Below are 24,470 nucleotides of genomic sequence, written 5' to 3'. Positions count from 1 at the left end.
TAAGACTAACTACTTTAAGAGCTCATTTATGGAAAAAAAGGGCTGGGACTTCCTTTAAATCAAGTGCAGGAAAAATGTTGTAATGTGCAGTGCAGTGGGACACAGTCTGGAAACTGATAGCATATAGTTGTGAGACTGAAGTGACCATAAAGATTACAAGTAAACAAGTCTAAACAAGCAAACAACAAAAATGAACTTCCATTTAATATCAGTTAGACTAGCATTCAACCTAAAGCGCACAACTTTTCAACATTTCTGCGTAATTCAGTGGTTGAGATGAAAACAAATTATTCAGAGTGGTTTGGTGTGAAATGGTTGATTGTAGAGACTCAGATGTCTTTACAGTGGTGGTGATAGGAACCAGGGGTCACCATGACTACAACACAAATATAGCCATTTTATTTACTATCCAAAAAAAAATCATGTGTAAAATCAGTGTAGATCATGTGTAAAATCAGTGTAAAATCAGTGTAGAAATCATTTCTATTGATACTGATGTGTCTGTGAGAAACACCTCACAGAGCAGATTGTAGAAATCTACTCTATGAATCCACAGCATGTAGGTCACCTCACGGCCAGCCTTCCCACCAGACGGCCTGCTGGAGTCCTCCTCCGCAGCTCCAGCCCTGCTTTAACGGGTTAAACGGCTCTCCAGCCTCGGGCTGTGAGGGACCGTGACGGGACTCCACGCTTTGTTTTGCCATGCGTACTTCAATGTGCGAACGCCTCGGCCAATGAGGGCGGAGAGGAGCACGCCCCCGCTCGGCCAGCCAATGAGGCGCGAGGTGGGCGGGGCGGGCGAGCAGCCTGCGCTTTGAAGCGCGTGCAGGCGCGCGGGTCTCTCCACTCTCGGCGCGCGCGCGTCCATGGATTACACGCTCTCCGTGCAAGTGCAGCAGCAGCTCACCGTCTACCCAACGCATCTGCGGCAGGTCTACAGCCTGGAGCTACAGGTACGTGCGCGATTCGAGCCTCGTCCCTCGCAGCTGTGCGTCCCACCGCCGTCTTCCTCGGGCATCCCTTCAGAACGGACACTGTGCATTTCTGCCAAGCACAACAAGCGTGCGCGCGTGCTCTCGTGCTCCGTTTAAACTGCCGCACTTTGGCGCGAGCGTCTCGTTTCCGCGCGCGTGAGCCAAAGCTCGCGCTCTCTCCTCGCGCACGCTCACCTGTTGGGATGTTTTTGCAGGGCGCGTGCTGTGGTTTAGATGCGCGCGCGTGATCCACATTTTAAAGGGCCCATATCCTACATATCATACATTTTTATCAGTTTCTTTCTTTATTTCTTTATTTCATTGGTTTGTGCGGTTTTATGCCCCCCAAAACATTTCCAACCTCTCTGTATCCCTTTGTACGTCAGAGTGGTTTGGTGTGAAATGGTTGATTGTAGAGACTTTAGAGACTTTTTTGATTTCTTTACAGTGGTGGTGATGGGAACCAGGGGTCGCCATGACTACAACGCAAATATAGCCATTTTATTTACTATCCAAAACCACCGCGTGACATCTGAGTGTTTATATGTAATGTTGATGATAGTAAAATAGTGATAAATCTGAAAATAATAACTTTTCTTTGGGGAATATTTTGCCTCACAATACTCTCTGCCATGAAAGTGTTTTAAAATAATACATTTTAGACCAAAAATCTTTTCCAAACTACCAGTAAACAATACATAAAACAACAGGCAGAGCATCACAACAATTTTCTTTCTGTGAGGGAGCTTTTAGAGGTGGACATCTGGTTCCTATCACCACCACTACATGACCATTTCCCAACCTCACTTTATTCCTTAAAATAAAACACAAAATGTGAAATATAGGGGTCCTGGGGGGTACGGCATCTCCAATTAACCTCTTGGACCCCTTGAAGGTCTCAAACTCAAAATCAAACCATATCATAATGTTATGCTGTTCATTAGAGAAAAAAAGGACACTCAAATCCAAATTCAGGGAAAGGTCATTGTTAACCTGCTTCACCCAGAGTCAGTGAGCTTCTGTCTTTGGGATCCTTAAGTAACTAGTGATGCTGCATTGGTCTGCCTCATGGTGGCGCTGCAGCAAATTGGTTCACCCAGTTCCTTCATAGCCTAGCAGCTGCCTGAACAATGCCTGGGATACCTCTGAAAAACTTTACAATATGCTGTAACATCTAAAAAACTTGCCCAGGTTCTCAAGGGTTTGGTGGAAAGAGTGGATTGTTATTCATTTCTCCAACTGAAGACATAAGAAGAAGACCACACTACCAAACTAGAAAAGAGTATTTCCAGTAGACAAACTGTTAAACCAGACATTTTGTTGGCATTGAAGCTAGCATTAGCACTGCCATGGTGAGTGAGCCGGCATGGGACCACCGGAATAGCAAGGCAAATTTCACACACTGATTAAACACAAACCTTTTGCTTTTGTAACTGCCTTTAAGACTGATGTATTTAAATGAGCTCTGTTCTGATTGGCTGCCTCGTTCAAGAAGCAATCCAGGTTGAAACTTGCCCTGTAAGTTCAGCAGAAATGGGCGGAGCTAAACTGCTGTAGGTGGAATATGGGAATATGGAAATGTGTTGTTTTTTTGTGACGTCACAATATCACAAAACCAATACATTGAAAACTTGCTGGTTTTGCAGGTTAGTTTCCATATGTGGACTGTATGAACTGAACCTGTAAGACTAACTACTTTAAGAGCTCATTTATGGAAAAAAAGGGCTGGGACTTCCTTTAAATCAAGTGCAGGAAAAATGTTGTAATGTGCAGTGCAGTGGGACACAGTCTGGAAACTGATAGCATATAGTTGTGAGACTGAAGTGACCATAAAGATTACAAGTAAACAAGTCTAAACAAGCAAACAACAAAAATGAACTTCCATTTAATATCAGTTAGACTAGCATTCAACCTAAAGCGCACAATTTTTCAACATTTCTGCGTAATTCAGTGGTTGAGATGAAAACAAATTATTCAGAGTGGTTTGGTGTGAAATGGTTGATTGTAGAGACTCAGATGTCTTTACAGTGGTGGTGATAGGAACCAGGGGTCACCATGACTACAACACAAATATAGACATTTTATTCACTATCCAAAAACTATCAGCACTACTGTGAATAATTCTGACTTCACTAGAATGGAGAATTTCACACTAAACCAGTCTGAATGACTTATTTTACATCTTAACCATTTATTTATGCAGAAAATCTAAAAATCTGAGGAATTTCTGATCCATTTGAATATGACTGCCATCACTGACGTTTGTGTTATTACACATCTCATTGTTTCATCCTTCAAATTACAGCAGGCAAGGCCGAGTCAGCCCGAATGGGCCTTATTAGAAGACAGAAAAACTTCCACAGGATCCCAGCTTGACCCCTCTGTTTTGGACTAAGCCTAGCTGAAGCAGGGCTGAATAATCAGTTGTTTAATCACAGTTTGAAAGAGTGCAATTTTCAAAAGACAAGAGCTGCAGTTTTGATTATGGCCTGTTAAGTAGAGAAATGTAATCTAATAACCGCCTGTAAATGAAGCAGACAAATTAGAAGCAACCAAACAATGCATTACTTCAAATGATTTGCACAATTTGTTTAACAAACTGGAAAAAACACACACACAAAAAACATAAATGTGCGTTAAGTCTTGTAATGGCAATGTTTTTTTTTTTCCCCCAGTATGTTAACCTCTATTGCATGAATTATTACTCAAACATGATAAAAATGTTTTAATGTGTTTTTGTTAATTAAAATTTCTTAAATAATGGAAATACTTGGAATTTATGGCAACAATGCGCAATCGCACCATAGCACCATAAAATAATAAAAAAAAAACCCATAAAATCTAATTTTGCTCTGAAAACATCCTTTTATTTAAAAACATGACCAAACAAATCAAACGTATACTTAGTAAAATGAATGACGCAATATTTACTAATATTGGAAATTATCACAATTTCAATTGTTATTTGGAATGTATGTTAATAACATCAGAATAAGAATTCCTAGTCATTTGAAGTCATAAAGTATTTGTCCTTTTTAAAGTAAAAGACCCTTTTACCGCCATTAAATAGGAAAACACAGATTTTACAGTACTGCTTTTTGGTAAAATTGAGATAAAATAATTGTTGCCATATGGCAACACCATGCAATAGAGGGTTAAATGAAGCAAACAAACAGCAACGGTGCATCAAAATGTGCAGAAGTGTGTTCTCTGCAGAGGATGCGCACTTATTTTCACTTGTAATAGGAGCAGGGGCGCCTAAACTTTTGCACACAACCTGCATTGTAATTAATGCTATGAAAGCACCACTTTTAAGCACCATAGTAATTATCATCACAGTAGCTCTACTGTAATTAGTTTGACAATAGCTGGCTGCAGTAAATATTTGCATGCATGGCTGCATGCTTTACTCCTCTTTGAAGATCTTATCGTGCATGCATTGGCCACAGGAGCTTTCCTCTCTTAACCCCCTACCAAAACGTGAACGCAGCGTGCTTTATGCATCGGTAATTGCAGGGCAGCGTCTTTGTGCGCTGGCCATTTCAGCAGGCGCGCACGGCGTGTTTAATGAGCTCTTCCGCTGCCATGCTGCGCTTTCATCCGCTGCTGCTCAGCGCTTATTATCGGCCATCAGAAATGGGCTTTGCTTGTATACTTGTGTACTTATGCATATGAACCTGCGACGCCTTTGAAGTTCCTCCTGCAGGTGCAGGTTTGGCTTTGGCGTAGAGGTAGCTTTACGCGGATCCCTCACAGAGACGAGGCAAATAGCCCTATGAGATAAGAGGCTTTTCCAGTTCCGAGCCCAAGCATGGCAGAACTTGTTGCCCAGCTCAACAAATGCAGACGTTCTCTTTTACTGCTCTGAGAGAACTTTCAAACGCGCCCTCTAATTAGATTTCTTTGTGAAAGTCAACCAGTGACTTTGCAGGACTGGCTCAAGCTTGTGGGTGGCACGTTAATGTTCTAAGAGATCATGACACAAACGTAAGCTTGTGAAGCTTTAACCTACATAAGGCTCATTTCAATAGACTTCGTCTAATGTTGTAATCGAGCACACTAGAGGCGAGTCCGAGTCAAGGCCGAGACCTGGATGCAGTGAGTCTGAGTCAAGATCAAAGCTTTATCTTTGGAGTGGGGAGATTTTTCAGAATACAAAGTAAAAAGAAGATAAAAAGACTGAAATTCATGTGTAGCTCAACGTGACATACGTTAATTATACATGGTATTGTACATTGTAATATCTTTTGTAAGTATAACATTAAATAATACATAGACTAGGACCATTATTAATTATACTGTAGTCTTAATCTAAATTTTGCATTGTAACTTTTGGCAGCAAATGTCATTCTCTGTCTCTTCTTCCCTAAAACTTCTTAAGAAGTCATCACCTGAAATCAACTCAATGTAAACCAAAAATCATACATCTTTTTTTATTAGTAAATGAAAAAGGTAGTAATAGCTAGGATTTGACTAAGCTGCTGCTACAGTATCCCAGGTGGTTGTTAAGGTTTTGCTAGGCCATTCCTACTCTATCCCAGGTGGTTGCTAAGGTATTGCTAGGTCTTGCTATGCTTTTCCAAGTGGTTGCTAAAGTATTGCTAGGCCATTGCTATGCTTTCCCAGGTGGTTGCTAAGATATTGCTTGGGCATTGATATGCTTTCCTAGGTGGTTGCTAAAGTATTACTAGGCCATTGCTACTGTATCCCAGATGGTTGCTTAAGTATTCCTAGGCCATTGCTATGCTTTCCCAGGTGGTTGCTAAGGTATTGCTAGGCCATTGCTACTGTATCCCAGATGGTTGCTTAAGTATTGCTAGGCCATTGCTATGCTTTCCCAGGTGGTTGCTAAGTGGCATTAGGTCCACAACCAGCACTACAACTCATGAGCTTTCTAGTTCTGTAGTTTAGTTTAGGTACTGCCCAGGGATCAGACATCAGACTACCTACAAAATAGTATAACCTGCCAACTTCAAAATCTGAAATTGGAACCATTAAGACACCTGACACCTATTAAGATGATATGCATTTCTGCATGTTTATGTAGGTCGATGTGTCTCGTAGCCTTATGAGCACTGGTCAACATTAGCGTGTTACCAGCTTGTGATAATGGTGGTCATATAATGACGGCTTTATACTGATAATTAATAATAAACAGAGCTAAAAGAGAGTGAGTGAGAGAGTGCGTGAGAGAGAGAGTAGAGATATGCATTATTGATGCACTGTTGACACTGTTTTTCCTGTGCAGAGAGAGAAGCCGGCCTTTGATTTCCCTTTTAAGGCTGTTTAAGCGTGAGTGCGAGCTGCCTGCCTGTCCTCAGGCTAGCCTCGGAAAAACAACGGCAAGGAATTTCGGGCAAGCGCGGGATCACTTCTTCTCATTCATTATGGATATGGCGCAGCCAAGTGAAAGCACCTCCTCTTTAAAGCTCGGAGAAAACAAAACAGCTTTAAAGTTTGTTAGTTCTGTGGGAATCGCTGTGGAACCCCCACCTGCCATGCTTTTCAGACAAAGTGTAGTGCAGTGGTTCTTAATCATGGTCTTGGAGGACCCCGTCCTTCAAAAATGCCCATCAAAACATGCTGGACAATGGCTACTCCTGGACCAGAGTTGGGAACCAATGGTCCAGAAGAAGGACTGCAGGGATATTGGGAGTCTGAAAGATTGTTCTGGACTCCACAAGGTGGTTCAGTTTAGATACCATCTCCTCCTTGCTCTTTTTCTCTGCATTATCTTTTCCATTTTTAACTCTCCTTCCTGTGCTACGGGCAGCTTCGTCCTCTCAGAATCTGGCCATGCTTGCTAAGACTCTATTGCTGAGAAAGCTGGAGATTTTCCACGCTCATGTCTCCCGTTTGCTGAGAGATTAAGTGAAACTGAGCAATTGTGCAGTGGACAGATGGGGATTTTGTTTGTTTATGCCAAGCTTACTAATAATCATGAAAAGTGATCAGAAGTCGAGCAGCCTGCACATTCCAGCATGTTTTACAGTGTCCAGTCTTTGGGTTTGATCAGAAAGGGGTTACATCCCAAACACTGTTGTCTTTAATTCGCTGCCCACTTTATTAGAAACATCCACCTTCTGCTTCCACTCACTGGCCACTTTATTAGAAAAACTGACCTAATACTTCCTTTTACTTGCCACTTTATTGGAAGCACCTACCTTGTACTTCAACACTCTGGCCACTTTATTAGAAACCCCTACCTTGTTCTTCCACTTTTTGGCCCCTTTATTGGAAACAACTGCCTTGTACTTCCACTAACTGGCCACGTTATTAGAAACACCCACCTTGTGCTTCCACTCACTGGCTACTTTATTAGAAACCCCTACCCTGTACTGTCACTCACTGGCCACTTTATTGGAAACACCTTGTACTTCTAGTAGAATGGTTCTGAAGCCAAATCTTGAGAAGCTTTCAGAAAAAAGTCCTGAGAAGCTTTCAGAAAGAAATACATCTTCTAAGCCCGAAGCTTTGACAGTGACCTGAGTTGCCATTCGTAGGTCATGTATATGTAGGAATGGTGGTCTGTGGTTTATCGTGATGTTAACTCAACAAAGCCAGATCCCACGCCATTATTCTTCGTCTAATTTGTGAACACTGTTCCTGGAATATACAGAAGTCTTCAATAAAGTGAGTCATGTCAGTGCCGCATCAGTGATGATACATTATGTAAACTTCTATATGGGCGTCTTCTGTCATCTTCTTTCAGGGCGTCTTCTGTCATCTTTTCATATTTCATGCGTGACTGTCATGTTCCGCCGCTCCATCGTCTTCGGTGAAGACAGAGTTTTGTGTTTCTTTTCTCTGAGGAACTTTTGTACTCTTTCACCTCTGGCTATTTTTGCTTTTGTTGTAAAAGGAACTAAAGATATCGCTTGTCATCCATATTCGATCAAGCATAACCTGGATTATAAATATCTCATTTGAAGCGCAGATGGTAAGAAAAGATAGACGACAAATATTTGGATCCGCACAGGTCGTCTATCAGAAAAGCCATGAAAGGCCTCGGGTTTGTACGCTTTGGGACAACGAGGATGGTGTAGGATGTAAAAGTGCTGCTAGATGAATGAGGCTGTCCCTTCACTGAACCTCGCTCACTACTCCTCATGCATATCAAGCCTAAATATCCCGCTGCATTAGCAGAGCATTGTCACAGTCTGTAGCCTTCCTTCTGGGGTTTAATGGAGAATAGCCTGCATTCCTTGGAGACCAGCAAGTCAAAAAAATACAGTACGTTCATATATAATAGTATACCAGAACAAATGTGCAGCATTGTTGACATGTCAGTAAGATAAATGGCTGTGCTTCAACTGACATTGTGATAATAACTCAATCTCACGATTGCAGATTTGTAGGGATGCAAATATCTAATCTTAAATATTCGAAAAATCTATTAGGGTAAGAAAAGCATATCAAAGCTGAAAAGACACCTCACTTTAATGGTAAAATGAAAAACTTTTAATGATGTTCAATTACGATACTCAAGGGTAATGAAAAAAATGATTGATAAACAATTGACAAAAAAAAGGGACAAAAACTGCTGTGGACAATCCGGCCAGACAGCCTAAAAGAGGCTGCAGCCACTGTTGGAATGCAGGGTTGGGAGATATAACAAAAATGAAATATCACGATACTTTATCTTATCAATGCACTTTGTGCATCAAGGCATTTTCCTGAGGTTTGATAAATTGGTTTGCTAAGTTTTCGGTACGCCTTGGCAGTTTTTTTTGTCTGGCTTAGTTATTATTGGTATGGGTTGGTTGTTCTTGGTGTAGTTTGATAGATTTTGGTTTAGCTTGCTTGTTCTTATTGTTTGGTTGTTCTTGGATTTGTTCAATAAATTTTTGGTCCGCTTTGGTTGCTTTTCATATAGTTTTGTTGTTCTTGGTATAGTTTGATATATTTTAGTCTGGTTTGGCTGTTTTTTTGTATGGTTTGGTTATTCTTGGTATTGTTCGATAGATTTTGGTATAGTTTGCTTGTCCTTAAACAGTTCTTCATATTGTTTGGTTCTTCTTGGTATTGTTTGATAGATTTCGGTCTGGTTTGGTTGTTCCTCAAATGGTTTGGTTGTTCTTGGTTTAGTACGAGAGATTTTTGGTCTGATTTGGTTGTTTATCATATAGTTTTGTTGTTCTTGGTATAGTTTGATAGATTTTGGTCTGGTTTGGTTGTTCTTTTTATGGTTTGGTTATTTTTGGTCTTGTTTGATAGATTTTGGTATAGTTTGCTTGTTCTTGGTATTGTTTTTTGTTCTTGGTATAGTTTTATAGATTTTGGTATTGTCTGCTTGTTCTTCAGCAGTTCTTCATATTGTTTGATTGTTTTTGTTATTGTTTCATATTTTGGTCTGGTTGTGTTGTTTTTCTTGTGGTTTGGTTGCTCTTGGTATAGTTTGATAGATTTTGGTCTGGTTTGCTTGTTCTAGGTATGATTTGTTTGTTCTTGGTATAGTTTTATATTGTTATGGTTTGGTTGTTCTTAGTATGGTTTACTAGTTCTTGGGATTATTCGGTAGTTTTTGGTATGGTTTAGTTGTTGTTTTTTTATATGGCTTAGTGGTTCTTAGTACGGGTTTGGTAGTTGTTGCCATAGTTTTCACTAATCATGTGTTTACAGCCTATAAATAATTTTTAAATTAAAATAATAAAACACTTAATGTGTGAAGCAACCTAATAAGCTTTTTGCTTATAATTTTAGATTGTTTTTTCTAAAGGAAACAGTTCTGCATGTGGAAAACTGCAAACTAATCATGAGACAATTAATTTTGTGCATCTCAGAGAAACAGGTGGCATGTTTTCTTGATCGACAACTTGGTTGCCAATCATTACAGATGGAAACTATCTGGGACTGCAGAGCTAGAGCTGAGATACTATGTGCTAGAACATTCAAAAATGAAAATATTCGAATTCATAAAAATTTTAGTCATTGTCATTTTCTTTATGAGATAGAGTTGGTATTAGTAGGAGCTAATCACGTTGCAGTGCAGAGGTCATGGAGGTCACTCGTAAAGCAGCTTGCCGTTAAATACTTTTAAGCACCTGCTTGATGTTTTGCTGAACTGAAGGTGTTTCTAGGCCCCGCATTGTGAAATAATCACACCAGAGGCAACTGACTTTCTGAAATGAACTCGACCACATTAAAAGGCGATACAAACAAGTGTAGGATGCAAATGTCAGGTGCTGCTACACATGCCGTGTGATGTTGTGAGCTTTGTTTAATTGGACGAGTCATGAGGCATGCTCCATCCTGGCCCCCGTTTTTGGCGGAAAGCCAGGCTGCTTCATTAGGCTGTGGGATCACAGCTCGATAGAAAGAGAGCTTTTCCTCTCCTTGGCTAAACCTCTTACAACCTTTGGGAAGTCTACTTCTGTTCCAAGGCAATATAAACCTGAAAATGGACACTCTGTCCCCAGTGAAAAATGTAACCATCACTTATTCTGTTGTAAACCTGTGCTCGCATCCTACAGTGGTGCTGCAGTAATCTCCAGAGTAAGATATTCTAGTTTAAAGACTAGGAAAACCCCCTTCTGGTGATATATATTTTGAAGGTGAGGGGACATTTAGAAGCACTACAACGCATCAGGGGCTGTTTCTGTTAGCTGGCAAATACAGAAGGAAGGCAGGCAGCAAATGTTACTGCTAGGAAGCTGAGTATCTTATTCCAGTCGGGTAACTGTAGTCTTCAAATCATCATAACAATGGAGGCAATGCATTACATGTGGGTCTGCCCACATTATAGACTGAATTTGTGTTATACTTCATGCAGTATAATCATTCTGTGGAATGCATTGCTTGATACTTGGGCATGTTGAATTAAGAGGCACATATGGGATGACACTATGCAATACATTGTGTTGTTACACCCCTACTCAGTATCTTACCTCAGTTTGGTTCTGGCTGAAAGGGTAAAAAACATCTCTCTAGTGTCAATTTTTGCTAAACAAAGATAAATAGATAAATCCACAAGAGGCTGTGCTTTACAGTGATTCTATCACAGGTAAGGTATGTTATTAGGCCACAAAGCAGAGTAAAACCTCTTTACTTGCAATAAAATTACTGTACACAGGGTTCAAAGTGGATTATTACTTTTATAAAATGGCAGACAACATATAATGTGATAAAACTCTTAATAAATAATGTAAGTTATTACTGATAATAATCACAATAAACAATTCTATTGCCAAGCAACCATGGACTGCTGAAAGAAACAAGAATGTTCAAATCATATAATAATGAAAATAAAATCACGAAGCAGTGTCTAATGCAAAATCTTTTGCTTTATACATACTTTTTGCTCACCATATTACCACTATGACAACAATGCTAATTTCCATAGCACCCTAATGTGATTTCCAGTTATACGTTAGCAACAAGCTAACTACACATCCATTTTCCCCTCACTGGGGCCAACTTAGAAGTATTTATTAGCCTATAAATCAGTGGTTAGTCACTCAAAATTGGATGACACCCTGGGGATTGTCAATAGTTGTATGATGTATTTGCATAATGCATGCTGGGTATTGTAGTGAGAGAACACTGAAGAATGACATTCATGACAAAAACACATTAAACTCTATTTTTAGGTTGTCTTTAGTTTTGTTATCTGGATCTTCAGCCTTTCCACTGTGGAGTTATGTGGCGGTGTAGCCTTTAGAAATAGCAAGTGATGCAAATGAAAGGAATGGAGGTCATTCTGTGCATGGAGAGAACTTGTGTGTGCATGTATGGTGGAGATAGCGGAGCTGAGACACTCACTGCAGTCCTCAGCTGCAGCTCGGATTAGAGCGGCAACTGGGTGCCTCTGAAATGCTCAGAAGCTCCGTTTCACAATTCCACTTTTGTATTTGTGTGTGTGTGCGTTTAATCCCACCCTCGGGGACTGTTCCTGAAAATGTGTGCGACTGACTGGGCAGTAGCACCAGCTGGGCAGCTGTCTCTGTGTGTCTACCAGACATGGAAACTGCATGTGTATGTGTAGCTGTTTGTGTGGGCCAGATGTCCTCAGAATGATGAGAAAACATGAACATTTGTGTTTGTGAGTACATTTGCCAGCTCTACACGAGGAAAAAGGCTTTTTGCGGCCCTCCCCCCAAATTTGTTGTGGCCAGTTCCACCTGCTAGCTAGGTCTCCCCCTATTATACAAAGCTACCAAGCTGGTATCGTGAAGGCTAATGTATTTCCTCACGCATTAGCCTCCATGTGGTGCTTGCTAGTGGGAAACTTGTTTTTCCAGTAAAGTGGGATCACTTGAAAGCATCATAGCTTCTAATTCGGTAATTCTGTCATGTCAGCTTCCAGTCACCCATATTGGCTAGCATCATGTTGAGTGATGGGGGAAGAGGGAGGATCACTACACCCACCCAGAAAGAGCATAGACAATTATACTCTCTTAGGTCCAGTCTCATTTCACCCCTTGCCCCTACCACTTAGCCCTTACCCCTCCATTTTGCACATTTACGGCTAGGGGTAGTGTGTCCTGATTTTTGTTGAGATAGGTGTTAGGGCTACATGGCCCCAAAATGGAGGTTTTTCACACTCCAAACAGAGTGTAATGAGAAAAAAAAAACAGCAAGGTGGCTGTGCAAAGTGACCAAAGAGACCGACAAATATGAATATTGCCTCCATTGATAGATCCACTGTATTATCTTATTTTAATGTATTATGGTTCTTTTCTTCATAACAAGCATAAAAATCACTAGTGGTATGCTGATGTCTCTGCAGCTAGCTAGCTAAATTTCCTATTCCACCTTAAATGGTGCAGCAGTTACATTCTGGCACCTCAGATGTCAGAATTGCTGCACCATTTAAGGTGGAACGGGAAAATTCAAACAAGAAGCTGGCAAGTAGGTGACTTCAGCTTCACACCTCTGAAGAATTAGGGGGTAGGCGACTCAGTTTCAAGGGGCAAAATGATACTCGAGAACAAGGGGTAGGGGTAAAAATAAGAAATGGGATTGGGCCTTTTACTTCCAGCTACAGCAACTTTTAATATGACTATGCTGGGCGACCATCTATACCAGCAGTAGGCCAGCATAAACCAGCTTAGTGTAGTTCCAAATTCGTGTTAGGCTAAACTGGTTTTTACAGCAGGGTTAGCTACATAGCAAATACATAAACAAACATCACTCAGTACTGCCCTCCTAAACATGCCATACTACATTAGCAGAACATTTGTCGTTTTCATGAGATCTGTGTCTGAATAAATACATAGTCTGCTTTGCCTCAACCCAATCCACTCAATTCATATTCTGCTTGTTGTAGTGAAATATTCTGTGTGAACTGTAAAAAAAAATTGTAGTTACCTTAAATAATCACAGTGAGCTGAAGTAATTGTGCCAGGCCTACTCACATGGCGCATGGAGAGCAACATCTGTCCTTGGGTATTGTCCACTCTGCTGCTACAAACAACAATTTGACTCCTCTGACTGTACAACCTGAGACACAAACAATGAGAGAGCAAAAGAGGTGGACAAGTCCGCTCAAGTTTTTGCCCCAAGACTAATAATTACTCCCAGCTTAATTAGCTTTGTTGCTCGCCTGGTTATCTCTAGTGCATATCTGCTTTGTCAGTTGCAAACCCAAAGTAGGCTGAAAAAAGCTTGCCATGAATATTTGGAAAGTAACCTTGATAAATGCTTTGAATTAGAAAAGATTTGGTGACCCTGACATTGTACTACGTGGGTGGAAGGTTGTGGAGAGGATGCTTATTCTACCTCAAAAGGGAAAACCACCTTTTTCTATGATGGCATCTTATTATTAAAGGAATATTTTGGCCTAAAAATATTAAAGTGCTTGCCCTCACTAGCATTCATTCCAAGTTAGAATTACTGGGTGAAGTATGTCTTGAACATGGCACCTTGTTTATGCCTGCCAGGCACTGATCTGTCCCTCAACAAGGTTTATACTATCAGATCATCTTCCTCTTAACACAGAACATGACATATGATCCCATTGTCCTCCATAATACTGTGGAAAAAATTATCCTTTGCAATATCTTCAGGCTGTGGCTCCACCGAGCATCCAAAATTCATGAGGCTGGGACAGAGGGGCATTGTTCCTCATCAAGGGGGCATCTGCCAAGTAAGATAATCCCCCATAGGGTTTGTTTGGTGAGCAGGAGGGGAGCAGACAGGGACCAGAGTGACCCCTGACCCAAAGAATTAGGAATGCCTCAGGGTATGGGGGGAAAACATACTGGTAAAAAAAAGGTAAATACTGGTATACATTGTTTAGTAATTGCCAAGACAGATGTCATCTTAAAGCAGTGTTATGTAGTATGTTCATGTAAAATGTTCCAAACCTGATACGTTTTGCATATGTACATTTTTCCACATCACTCAATTCACAGAAATAAGAAATAATTTTGAAGTTGAAATACAAATATTGCTACATGCAAGCTATCACAACTGCTCACTGAATTGATATCGTATGACTGGCAACCTCACCAAAATACCCCAGGCAGGAATATTAGCTTGCTAACATGTAGCATTTTTTGTATTCCGACTCTTTAACAACCCCATAATTCAGAGAAACCAGTAGCAGTAACCATTCAGGGTATGTATGAAGGGCAAAATATATCAGGTTTAGAACATTTTCATCACGATGGCAGCAATTATTGAACACACCATTCATTTTCCCTTGGAGAAAACCAGCTTAGACCCAAAGTTCAGGGGCATGACATCGACTGCAGAATGATTTACAACTTCAGAGGTCTGTTTTGCCATATTGTGGAAACCATGGTAAGCTGAAAACTGCACTCCCAGCACAGATAAATCCCTTAAAATCCCAGGCTTGTTACATACTAAGGCTTATTATTCAATAACTACATGGACTTCAATGCAAACTGGTTGAGCTGTTCTTATGTTGTAGAAGTGTGCCACCAGAGGGCCCTGGCCTTTTAAGGGGTTAGACATAAACTTGAGTAGAAGTCTTAAAATTCCAGTCCAGATTCCAGTCCAGATTCCAGTCCTGAATTTTGTAATTTGTTGGAATACCAATTGGGAATTACACTAAATGGCTAACTGGTTGCATCAACAATTTAATTAAATCCCAATTCCAGACAAGATGCTGGGATTCAGGTATTCAGGGTTCGTATTGGGTAGAAATTACTGTGATGTAAATTTGAGTTCATTGACCTCTGTTGAGGATCTCCTGAGAGGAGGTTTGCCAAGAAGCAATTCTGAATTACTGAATTACTCTTTCTCCCTTTCCTTGGAGTTTGAGCAGACGCTAAGCCTGTATGATTGAAAATCTGAAGGAAAAAGCTGTTATTATCTTGAGCGATGTTGTGATTGCATTTATCAGTCATGATAACTGGTTGTTAGCGCTTTTCGCTGCGGAGTAACAGCATCATTTCGGCCATCTGCGCTCAAAGTCTGTCATCAGTACAGAGCTTAAGCACAAAAAATTCCACCAGTCTTGTCAGAGCGCTGCAGTTTGAATAGCGCAAGCATCGCTCATGATTATTGATGTTTGATTACAACGCAGCAGGCAACCTGTTAAACGAAACACGCTAATTTCAGGCGTCCTCCGTTAATAGCGGCCGAGTTATTTTACGATCCAGGCAGATATTACCCATGAATTATCCAAGACAAAAAAATCAAGCCAAGGCCAGTCAGAAGAAGAAAGACTTTGTGAGCAGGGAAGCAGCGTCACAGGGAGATTAACTGACGAGGACCTGCTGAGGTTGAAGAGAGATGCAGGCATCATTTCTGTCTCATCCCTGTCACCCCAGTGTACAAGCTTTATGAGATTCCAATCGTAATGTCGGAAAGATGATTTGTTTGGGGACGCTGAGATAAGACTGCCATTTGCTTGTGAACTAGGTCTCATGTCAAGAATTACTTCACCCAATAGTATTAACGAGGGTGCTGCAGGCAAGCTAACCAACATTAGCATTTTTAGCCAAAGTGTACCTTTAATAAAAGTGCTTGGGAATCTACTGATCTTGTCAGAGTGCTGCAACCTGAAGAGTGTGAGCGTTGCTCTTGACTATCAATGGTTGTTAACAATACAGCAGGCAGTCCACTAATGAAACATGCTAATTTGAGGCCTCCTTGACTTGAGCCTAGCAGCAAGGTTAATGGCATAACTCCCGTTAACTCTTGAGTTATTTTTCAACCCAGGCAGATTTTACCCCGACAAAAGATTTTATGGACAAAAAAAAACAAGCTAAGCAAGTTTGCATTGGTATGCTTGTTAACTATGTGTTACATTCAAGAAATAATGGAAGCTAGTACAGACAAACTAACTTACATTAGCTAGTTTATATTAGCATTTTTGGCCATATCCTTTAATAAAAGTGCTAGGGAATCCAGTCTTGTCAAAGCTCTGCACTTTGATGTGCTTGAGCTTACTTCACCAATTGCTAATTTGGGAATGAAAGCTAGTGTAGACAGATGATGCTGTGTTCAAGTGGTCTTGGAAACTGGGAAATACCATTTTTCCCACCTGTAATCGCACTCGAATGGCTAACAAAGTCAGTTTTACAACTGGTAAACTTAAGTTTCTAGATGATACATGAGTAGATTTGATGTATAAGGTGACCTTCAACCTTTTGAAAATGCTTAAGAAAAATGCTAAACTTGAGGTGAATATGAAGAAATTTATACCTGATGTGATTCTATTAGATATATGTGCTTTTTAATACAGCAAAGAAAAAGCGGGATTGTATCCTCCGGACCTCCATGCTTTCGTTCTCCATGTAGTGGGACGTATCTATGAACGAGCACCCGAATGGACTGAAGTCACTGTACTAGTTAACTGTCTGGTATACCTAACCTTCTGATGAGCACTCGAACACAGCATAACATATATTAGTATTTTGACCAACATATAACCTTAATAAAAGCACCTGGGAATGCCCTGTTGTTGTTAGCACACTGGAATTTGATATCGGCAAGTGTTGCATATGACTATCAATGTATGATCACAAAGTTGCAGGTGACCCCTAAGCGATATATCCTAATTTCAGGTGTCTTTGTCTAAAATCACAATTCCTTTTAATACTTGAGTTGTTTTGTGACCTGTACAGATATTTCCCATGAAATGCCAAAAAACAATATCAAGCTAAGCCCTGTCAGAGGCAAAAAAAAACCTGCAGGGAGATTAGCTGCCAAGGACCTGCTGAGGTTGAAGAGAGACGCCAGCGTCATTTCTGTCTTGCCCCAGTGTACCAGCTTTGCGAGACTCTACTCGTTATGTTGGAAAGCTGATTTGTTTGGGGACGCTGAGACAAGACAGCGATTTGCATTTATATGCTCATCTCTGACGGCGAGGGAAAGATTCTTGGGTGTTTGTCTGTGTTTATGTGCGCCTAGCCAAAGTTTCTGTTTGTCTTTTTGATCGTCTTACATAACAGGCTCCCTTGCTCTGACTCGGAGGAGCTTAAGTTTTGCGAAGTGTCATAAATGTTTAGTTTTGTTAGACGTGTCTTTTTTGTCTCCCGAATATCTTTCATTTCCATTTCTGAGAGTGATCTAATGGCACTTTCCTCATATACCCTTTCAAAAGAGAAGGAGGCACAAAACCGCCTGGCAGTCGAATTCCTGCATCTTTGTTTCATTGCTTTTGCTAATGCTTTCGTGATTTTTCTTCCCATTTTCCTTTCGTTTCTTCCCGTCTCCTTCTCCGCAGGCTCAGGGCTGCTGTATGTCCAAGCCAGCATGTGTCTAGGCGGCCTCTTCCGTTCAGATTCAGACATCCGTCAAAATCTACACTGCTTGAGAAACTCGGGCTCAGAACAATCTGTCTCCCTCGCAACTTTTCAAAAAGTGCAGATGAGTGGAGTTCTGCATAATGGCCTTATTTCGTCATGACTGGAGGCCTCTGCAGTCCTCTGTTGCTAATTATTATGTACGTTTTTTATCAAAGCCGCAACATTTATCCAAAAACGACAGCCCCCCATCCTTCAGAACCGGTATGAATCGTGCCCAGTTTTTCGTAAAGTGTCTTGTAGCTGCTCTTGTAGGGTTGATATTTTATTCATAAATCCCCTTAAGCAGTTTTTGGGATAGACTTGAATGTTAATGGCATTGCTGAATTCCTCTCTTTCCCTATTATATATAAATGACGTCCAAGTTCTTTGACATATCAAAGATTCCTCTGTCATGATAAATTCTCTTTCACTGAATGCAGGCGTCGTTAACTTGAGAATAAGAAAAAACATTTGCCCATGCAGATTTCGACTTTTATGAGCCCAAATAAAAAATTTAGTGTGTCTCTTGTATTATTCAGACACTCATTGATCTTTTGTGTTGTCTGAACTGTAGTGGTGTTTGGGACAGTCAGCCTGGTTGCTGTTCCGTAGCATGCTGGTCAAGCATAGCCCTGTCTGTTGTGGCTGAGTCGACTCCTTTTTTCACAATGTATCAGATTCTCACTGGCCACTCTATCAGAAACAATTACCTTGTACTTCCATTTACTGGCCATTTTATTGGAAACATCCACTTTGTACTTCCCCTCACTGGCCACTTTATCAGAAAAACCCACCATGTACTTCTCCTCACTGGCCACTTTATCAGAAAAACCCACCATGTACTTCTCCTCACTGGCCACTTTATCAGAAAAACCCACCATGTACTTCTCCTCACTGGCCACTTTATAAGAAACACCCACCTTATACTTCCACTCTCTGGCAACTTTATTAAAACACTTAATTTGTACCTCACCTAACTGGCCACTTCATTTGAGATCCTATACCTTTACGTCCACTCACTGTCCATTTTATTGGAAGCACCTACGCTGTACTTCCACTCTCTGGCCACTTTATTAGAAACACTTTGTACTTCCCCTCACTAGCCACTTTATCAGTAACACCCACTTTGTCCCTCCACTTACTGGCCACTTCATGACTTCCTCTTACCTTATAAGTCCACTACATAGGCAGACCATTCCAGAGCATAGCTCAATTGTTGCTGCGTGGTTTATTAGCTCCCTCAACTCCATTCATCAGTGGTCAGTTCTCAATTGTCAGTAGCTCAGCACAGCTAAGCTACAGTGGGCTACAGTGTCTAAATGTACAACTGCAAGGTGGACATCAGTGTGGAACCCTCAGGACATTCTAGGCCTTCAGAAAATGCCTAATGATTTCTATGAAAAAAGGACAAACATTTGAACTCTGCACGTATCATAGTAATGCTCTTAATCTATTGTTAAGTTTTGATTGAAGGTTAAACTGTCCAATCAGATTTTTTTTCTCTGGCATCAAGGTAGATACAGCCAAGTGAGCTCTCCCATTGGTTTAGACTTCAGAAGCTGGACTGAAGACTTTACATGTTAGATCAACTACCAGCATAATTAGGAAATGATAGTGGAATCAATCAGTCATGAGTAAGACCAGTTTTGTGATAAAGGAGGTCACTCTAGGCCTTCTGGAAGTTCTAGATACATAACCGTCTGACCATGTTTCAGTGAAATGTTAGAAATGGAAAACGGGGGCAGCAGGACGCTTTACTGAAAGAGTCACTTTAAAACTGATTTTATAAAAAAATTTATATATATATATATATATATATATATATATATATATATATATATATATATATATACATGTTTATGTCTTCAAATAGAGCTTCAAATAGAATATGAAATGTGTTTTACAAGCTTCAGATGCCTGTGTTTCATCTAAAACTTACTGCCAGCATCCCAAAGGGGCACTAGCAGAAGTTAGCATTATGATAGAGGTGTTTTCTTCTTCATTTTCGATGAAGTTTTGACATTTATGTCCCAAACTGAAGGTCCAACTGTTATAGACATGGTTTGACACACTTGGACAAGCACTATGTCTGTCTGTCTTCAATAGGCTCAGTGTTGCTGCACTGGGTTTAGCCTTTTCTGATGAAACATTCACACATTCGGTTTGCGCCTCAGTGGTGTAGTCGGTCTGGCGCTGATTGTGTGCCGCTATTAGGAGTCTGTGTGCAGCTGCAGTCTTCCTTTAGCAGCGAGCTCCCGCTGTCTATAGTAATTCTTCACACTGGTTTTTCCTTCCTCGCCCTTTTCTCTTTATTCTCTCTCTCACTCTCTCATGTTTTTCTGCACTACTCACGCTCTGATGTTCTGCCACCAAATGCTAATGAGCTCAACTGGGACACTGGAATGTTCGAGAAGCCAAGGCTGGTGTATATGTCAGAAATGAATGCAGAGAGAGCGCTCCTCGGCCTAGCACTCGGCTCGGGTCAGTTTGCCGTTTTCCTCGTTGTGTTGCAGCCGGGCGAGCCTTCCTCTGATCTCTTGCAGCTTCCCTTTCGGCTCCTCCACTTGGCCATGTTTCGGCAGCTTCTCTTTTTGTCAGCGTGATAATTAAGGCCCATCAGCAAGTTCCGCTAGCCCCTTTCTAAAAACAGCACAGCGGCATGAATATTCTGGACCAAAAATCGTCCTTCCGTAACTGCTCAGACCCTTCGTCCACTTTTGGAGTGCCTCTATAATTTCCGGAAAAATACCCAACGGCCCTTTGCCTCAACTTTGGAGAACTTCCCTTAGACCCGTTGACTAAAAGAAAGCATTTTTTTAAAAATATGTCTTAGAAAGCTGAGCATAAAGTGGGTCACAGATGCCTGGAAGTTTACTGATTTCCACTGACCACTTTAATACAAACCCCCAGCTTGTAGCTCCACCTTGCTGGTGTACATTTAGAAAGTTTTTGCACTGGGCAGGTTTGGTTTGATTTAAATGAACCCTGCTGAGATTGCTCTGTTTGTGTGTTTTGTTAGCACAAGCAAGAACGCTGCCATGCGAACCCTGGTGCGCACCAAATAAGCCAGCCAAGATCCCCTGTGGAGATCTGCCTTAGTCCTCATCCAAACAAACTCTGGTGGGGTTCGTTTGAAATATGAATGCAAAATGGACCAAACTAACTGCCTCTTGCACCACATTGCTTTAAAATACAAAGATAAAACAAGACTTATAAATCTATGAGCTAAATAGGCCAGAGTACAACTGTACGCCACAAAATCTGGCCAATCAGCTGAGTAAGACTTAAGTTTAAACATCAGATATGTCTGTCTGAACACTTAATGAACGAGAACGTATCATTTTCTACTTTGATGTGGATCAAAAGAATCTAACTACAGATACAAACTCACTCTTAGACTCTTAGGTGATCTCTTGATGCACAGTTTGTGTTAGCCATCCTCCAGTGGTCATCAGTTCTCGTCCTGGAGGCACAGTTTGGTGGACTTCCTTGTGAAAACACACCAGATTCAACTCTTCAGGAATTTTCAGGTTAAGCCACAGTCGCACCTTTTCTCCTCAATTTTTCTGCTTCGTTCATTTTTTCCGAAAAGTTGTTTTATAGACCCATGAAGTTGTATGTCATTCTGTGTTCAACATCATGCTCATATTAGGCTGGTTTTCATTATGACCCAAATGAATGAGTTTTTTTTTAATTGCTGGTGTGGTAAACCAAAATGTTTTAAAGCTGATATAATATTCCCCTAAATTATTAAAGAGTTGAAATATGAATATTGCTACATGCAAGCTAACACTGCTGTGCACTGAACTGACATAACAATACTGTGATCTCAATTTTCCCTGTGCAAACCACCAAGCGTCATCAGATGCTTTGAGCCGTCAAGTTGCAGCCAACTTAGCTTGTGTTGTTAACTGAAGATTAAGGTTGCTACCTTATTTGGTCTGGAACTTCAGACTTTTCAGTTTGGTTCAAACCCAAACAGCAGGTATAAAAGGTGCCTCAAACCACGATCCGAACCAAAGGACCATAGTTTGGTCTAAGCAAAAGAGGTGGTCTCGGTCCGTATCAACCTAAACCATGATTCAGTTTGTTTGCTGTGTGAAAACACTTTTTTTGGATGATTCGGACTTTCGGACCAATTACACGAAGTTGAGGCCGGCTATGGTCACCCAACAGAAGAAGAAAAAGAAACAGGAGAGAAATAAAAATGAGCCATGGTAGCACAGAGGAGAGGGAGGGGAGGAGACAAAATATTGAATTGTAGTACAGACTGATGGAGGAAGTGCTGTTCTATATAGAACCTTTTTGAACAGGGTTCCATATAACACCAAAAAAGAGTTCTTCAATCATTACAAGCTTTACATCGTAAAAATTGAAGAACCATTTTTGGTGCTATATAGAACCATTTTCAAAAGGAAACCTTTGAAAATGGTTTTATATAGCACCAAAAAGGGAACCTTTGAAAATGGTTTTATATAGCACCAAAAAGGGAACCTTTGAAAATGGTTCTATATAGCACCAAAAAGGGAACCTTTCTATATAACACTTCTTCAAATGTTATGATGTCAAGCTTGTAATGACAGAAGAACTCTTTTTGGTGTTAAATGGAGCCCTTTTCAAAAAAGGTTCTATATAGAACCATATACAGCACATTCTCCATCAATCTGAAGAACCCCCTCATGATGCAAAGAACTATTTAATCATGCAAAAGGGTTCTTTGAGTGTTCATGGCTCCATATGGAACCCTTGAAGAACCATCATTTTTAAGTGTGAAGACTTACTTTCATGCTCATTTTATATGTATTTTGACTGCTAAGCGACCTTGTGATTTAGAGGATCCAATGACACTTCGGGGAAAATGTAAACATGTCGTCTTTGGACCATTTTTGTTTACCACAGGACGGGTTCCTTTATCTCATTCCTGAATCCTTTCCCATTTGAGGGAATAGACTTTTTGCCAGGCAAACTTTTACTACTGTTCGGTCTGGCTGCAGCTGAGAAATCAGCAAGGCTTGCCATTGATCTCTATTGATGCCAATGATGCACTCAAGTACCAGAACCACACATACTACCAGTGTTGCTACTGTCTGGACAACAGCGGGCCTGTGGTCAGAAACTGATCCCTGATGAATGGGGTAGAGGGAGGCTGACAAATATTGCCGAAACAGATACTGTCTGCAATTGTACACCTACACAGTGGAGCTATAAGGTAGGTGGAGCTCAGCGAGTGGAAGTAGATACTGTTGTGCACTGAGACTGATCTGTTGTGGGAGAGTTCCAGGCTTCATATCTGCTTCTTGCTGGGTGAAAAAGAGAAAAAGAGTCATCATTGTGTATGATGGCCGCGGGAGGGGAAATGACTTCTCTCCAAGTCCCATAATAACAGAAACATGGCTGTGTGCTCCGGCGCCCCTCATCACAGCAACCAATCACATCCCACCATACCAAGCTTGAGCATCTGTGAGTGCCGCCCACTGCCGTGCCCTTTCATGCCCTCTTCACCATGACCTCCATACGATCTTCTCTCTCCACGCACACTCATATGGTGACGCAGTGCTCTCAGCTTAGACCAGAAAAAAAGACGTGTTCTCGGTCAATTAAGTGTGGAGAATAGAGTGGTCACTAACGATCTAATCTAATCTACTTAAGACTTGATTAAGTAATCTTATTTTTTCAATGGCAATAAAAATAGACTTTTAAAGGTTCCAAAATACTTCAGTGAAAAATATTGGACGTCTTTCTAAGGACTTAAAAATTAAAATAATGGGTTAAAGGATAAATGTAAAAATTAAAATGAAGTGCTGAGGCTGATACTGATACTGATTTTAAAGGGCTAAAATGTACTTATATCATGTAAAATTTTATTCATTTTATTTATCCATTCATTATGAAATTTTGACAGAGTGTAAAGAGCAGCTGACATTTTCAAACTGTGTAAAAATGTAAAAAAAAACATTAATTTTGTGTTCCAGTATTTTAGTTAAACAGTTTTTCACTGTCTATGGCTGTCTGTTATATGGACCCACAAACTCAATTAAACAAAAAAGAAAACCACAGTCTTAAAATAAACATAATAATAATAATAATAATAATAATAATAATAAACTCTATTACTGGGGAGGAGTTTCTCATAATGCTTTGTGATTTTGGTTAATTAACTTTAATTCAATTTAATTTTCATTTTCCATCAGCTCTTTTCATAATAAAAGTTCTTTCCCTGTCATTGGTAGATTGTGCGTTCAAATCACAGGCATAGTGCGCCCAAAAACTCTAATTATTGGTCCTCTATCTCAGTGTTTCTTGCTAATATAGATAAAGATCTAGGCTATTAATCTTATTACCAATATTGTTGGTCAACCCAGTAGTGCAGTACAGCATGCACACAGGTTTACGGCACCTCTAAGGAGAATGATGTACCTTAAACACACCTAAATGTTTATTTGCTTGATTTTGACTATGACTGTCGAGAATAGTGACCTCTCAGCTTTCCGATCATGAGTCAAATTACCAGTATGCGGCATATTTTCATGTTTTCCTCCAACATTTTTTTCACCAATTAAATTTGATATTATAATGCTAGCTAGTTAGCAGCAGTAGGCTGTAAATGAAGTGAATAACTCAAGCATTTTATTTCACTCCTTAAAACCCCAGACTTACTACATACTACATAATTACATACTAAGGCTTATTGTTTAGTATCTACAAGGACTACAATGCAAACTAGCTGAGCTATTCTTAGGTTTTAGAAGTGTGTAGTAAAGCTTTGGGCCTGCTGGTGAGCCCTGGCCATTTA

The 24,470-nt window shown here is 40.5% G+C and overlaps 1 protein-coding gene across 2 annotated transcripts in view; it reads left to right on the top strand.

The window, feature by feature from the left end:
* Positions 1–861: 861 nt before the first annotated feature.
* Positions 862–24,470, top strand: part of zmat4a (zinc finger, matrin-type 4a) — a 142,496-nt gene continuing 118,887 nt past the window's right edge. For both annotated transcript variants that reach the window (XM_036598887.1, XM_036598886.1), the window contains exon 1: positions 862–953. In XM_036598887.1, coding sequence (XP_036454780.1) covers positions 867–953 — 87 coding nt within the window. In that variant the 5' untranslated portion in view covers positions 862–866. The remainder of the gene's footprint in view (positions 954–24,470) is intronic.

The sequence above is a fragment of the Colossoma macropomum genome, unplaced genomic scaffold, assembly GCF_904425465.1.
Source record: "Colossoma macropomum unplaced genomic scaffold, Colossoma_macropomum, whole genome shotgun sequence".
Lineage (NCBI taxonomy): Eukaryota > Metazoa > Chordata > Actinopteri > Characiformes > Serrasalmidae > Colossoma > Colossoma macropomum.
Note: the sequence above shows the minus strand (reverse complement) of the source record. Positions and strands in the feature narration are given on the sequence as shown.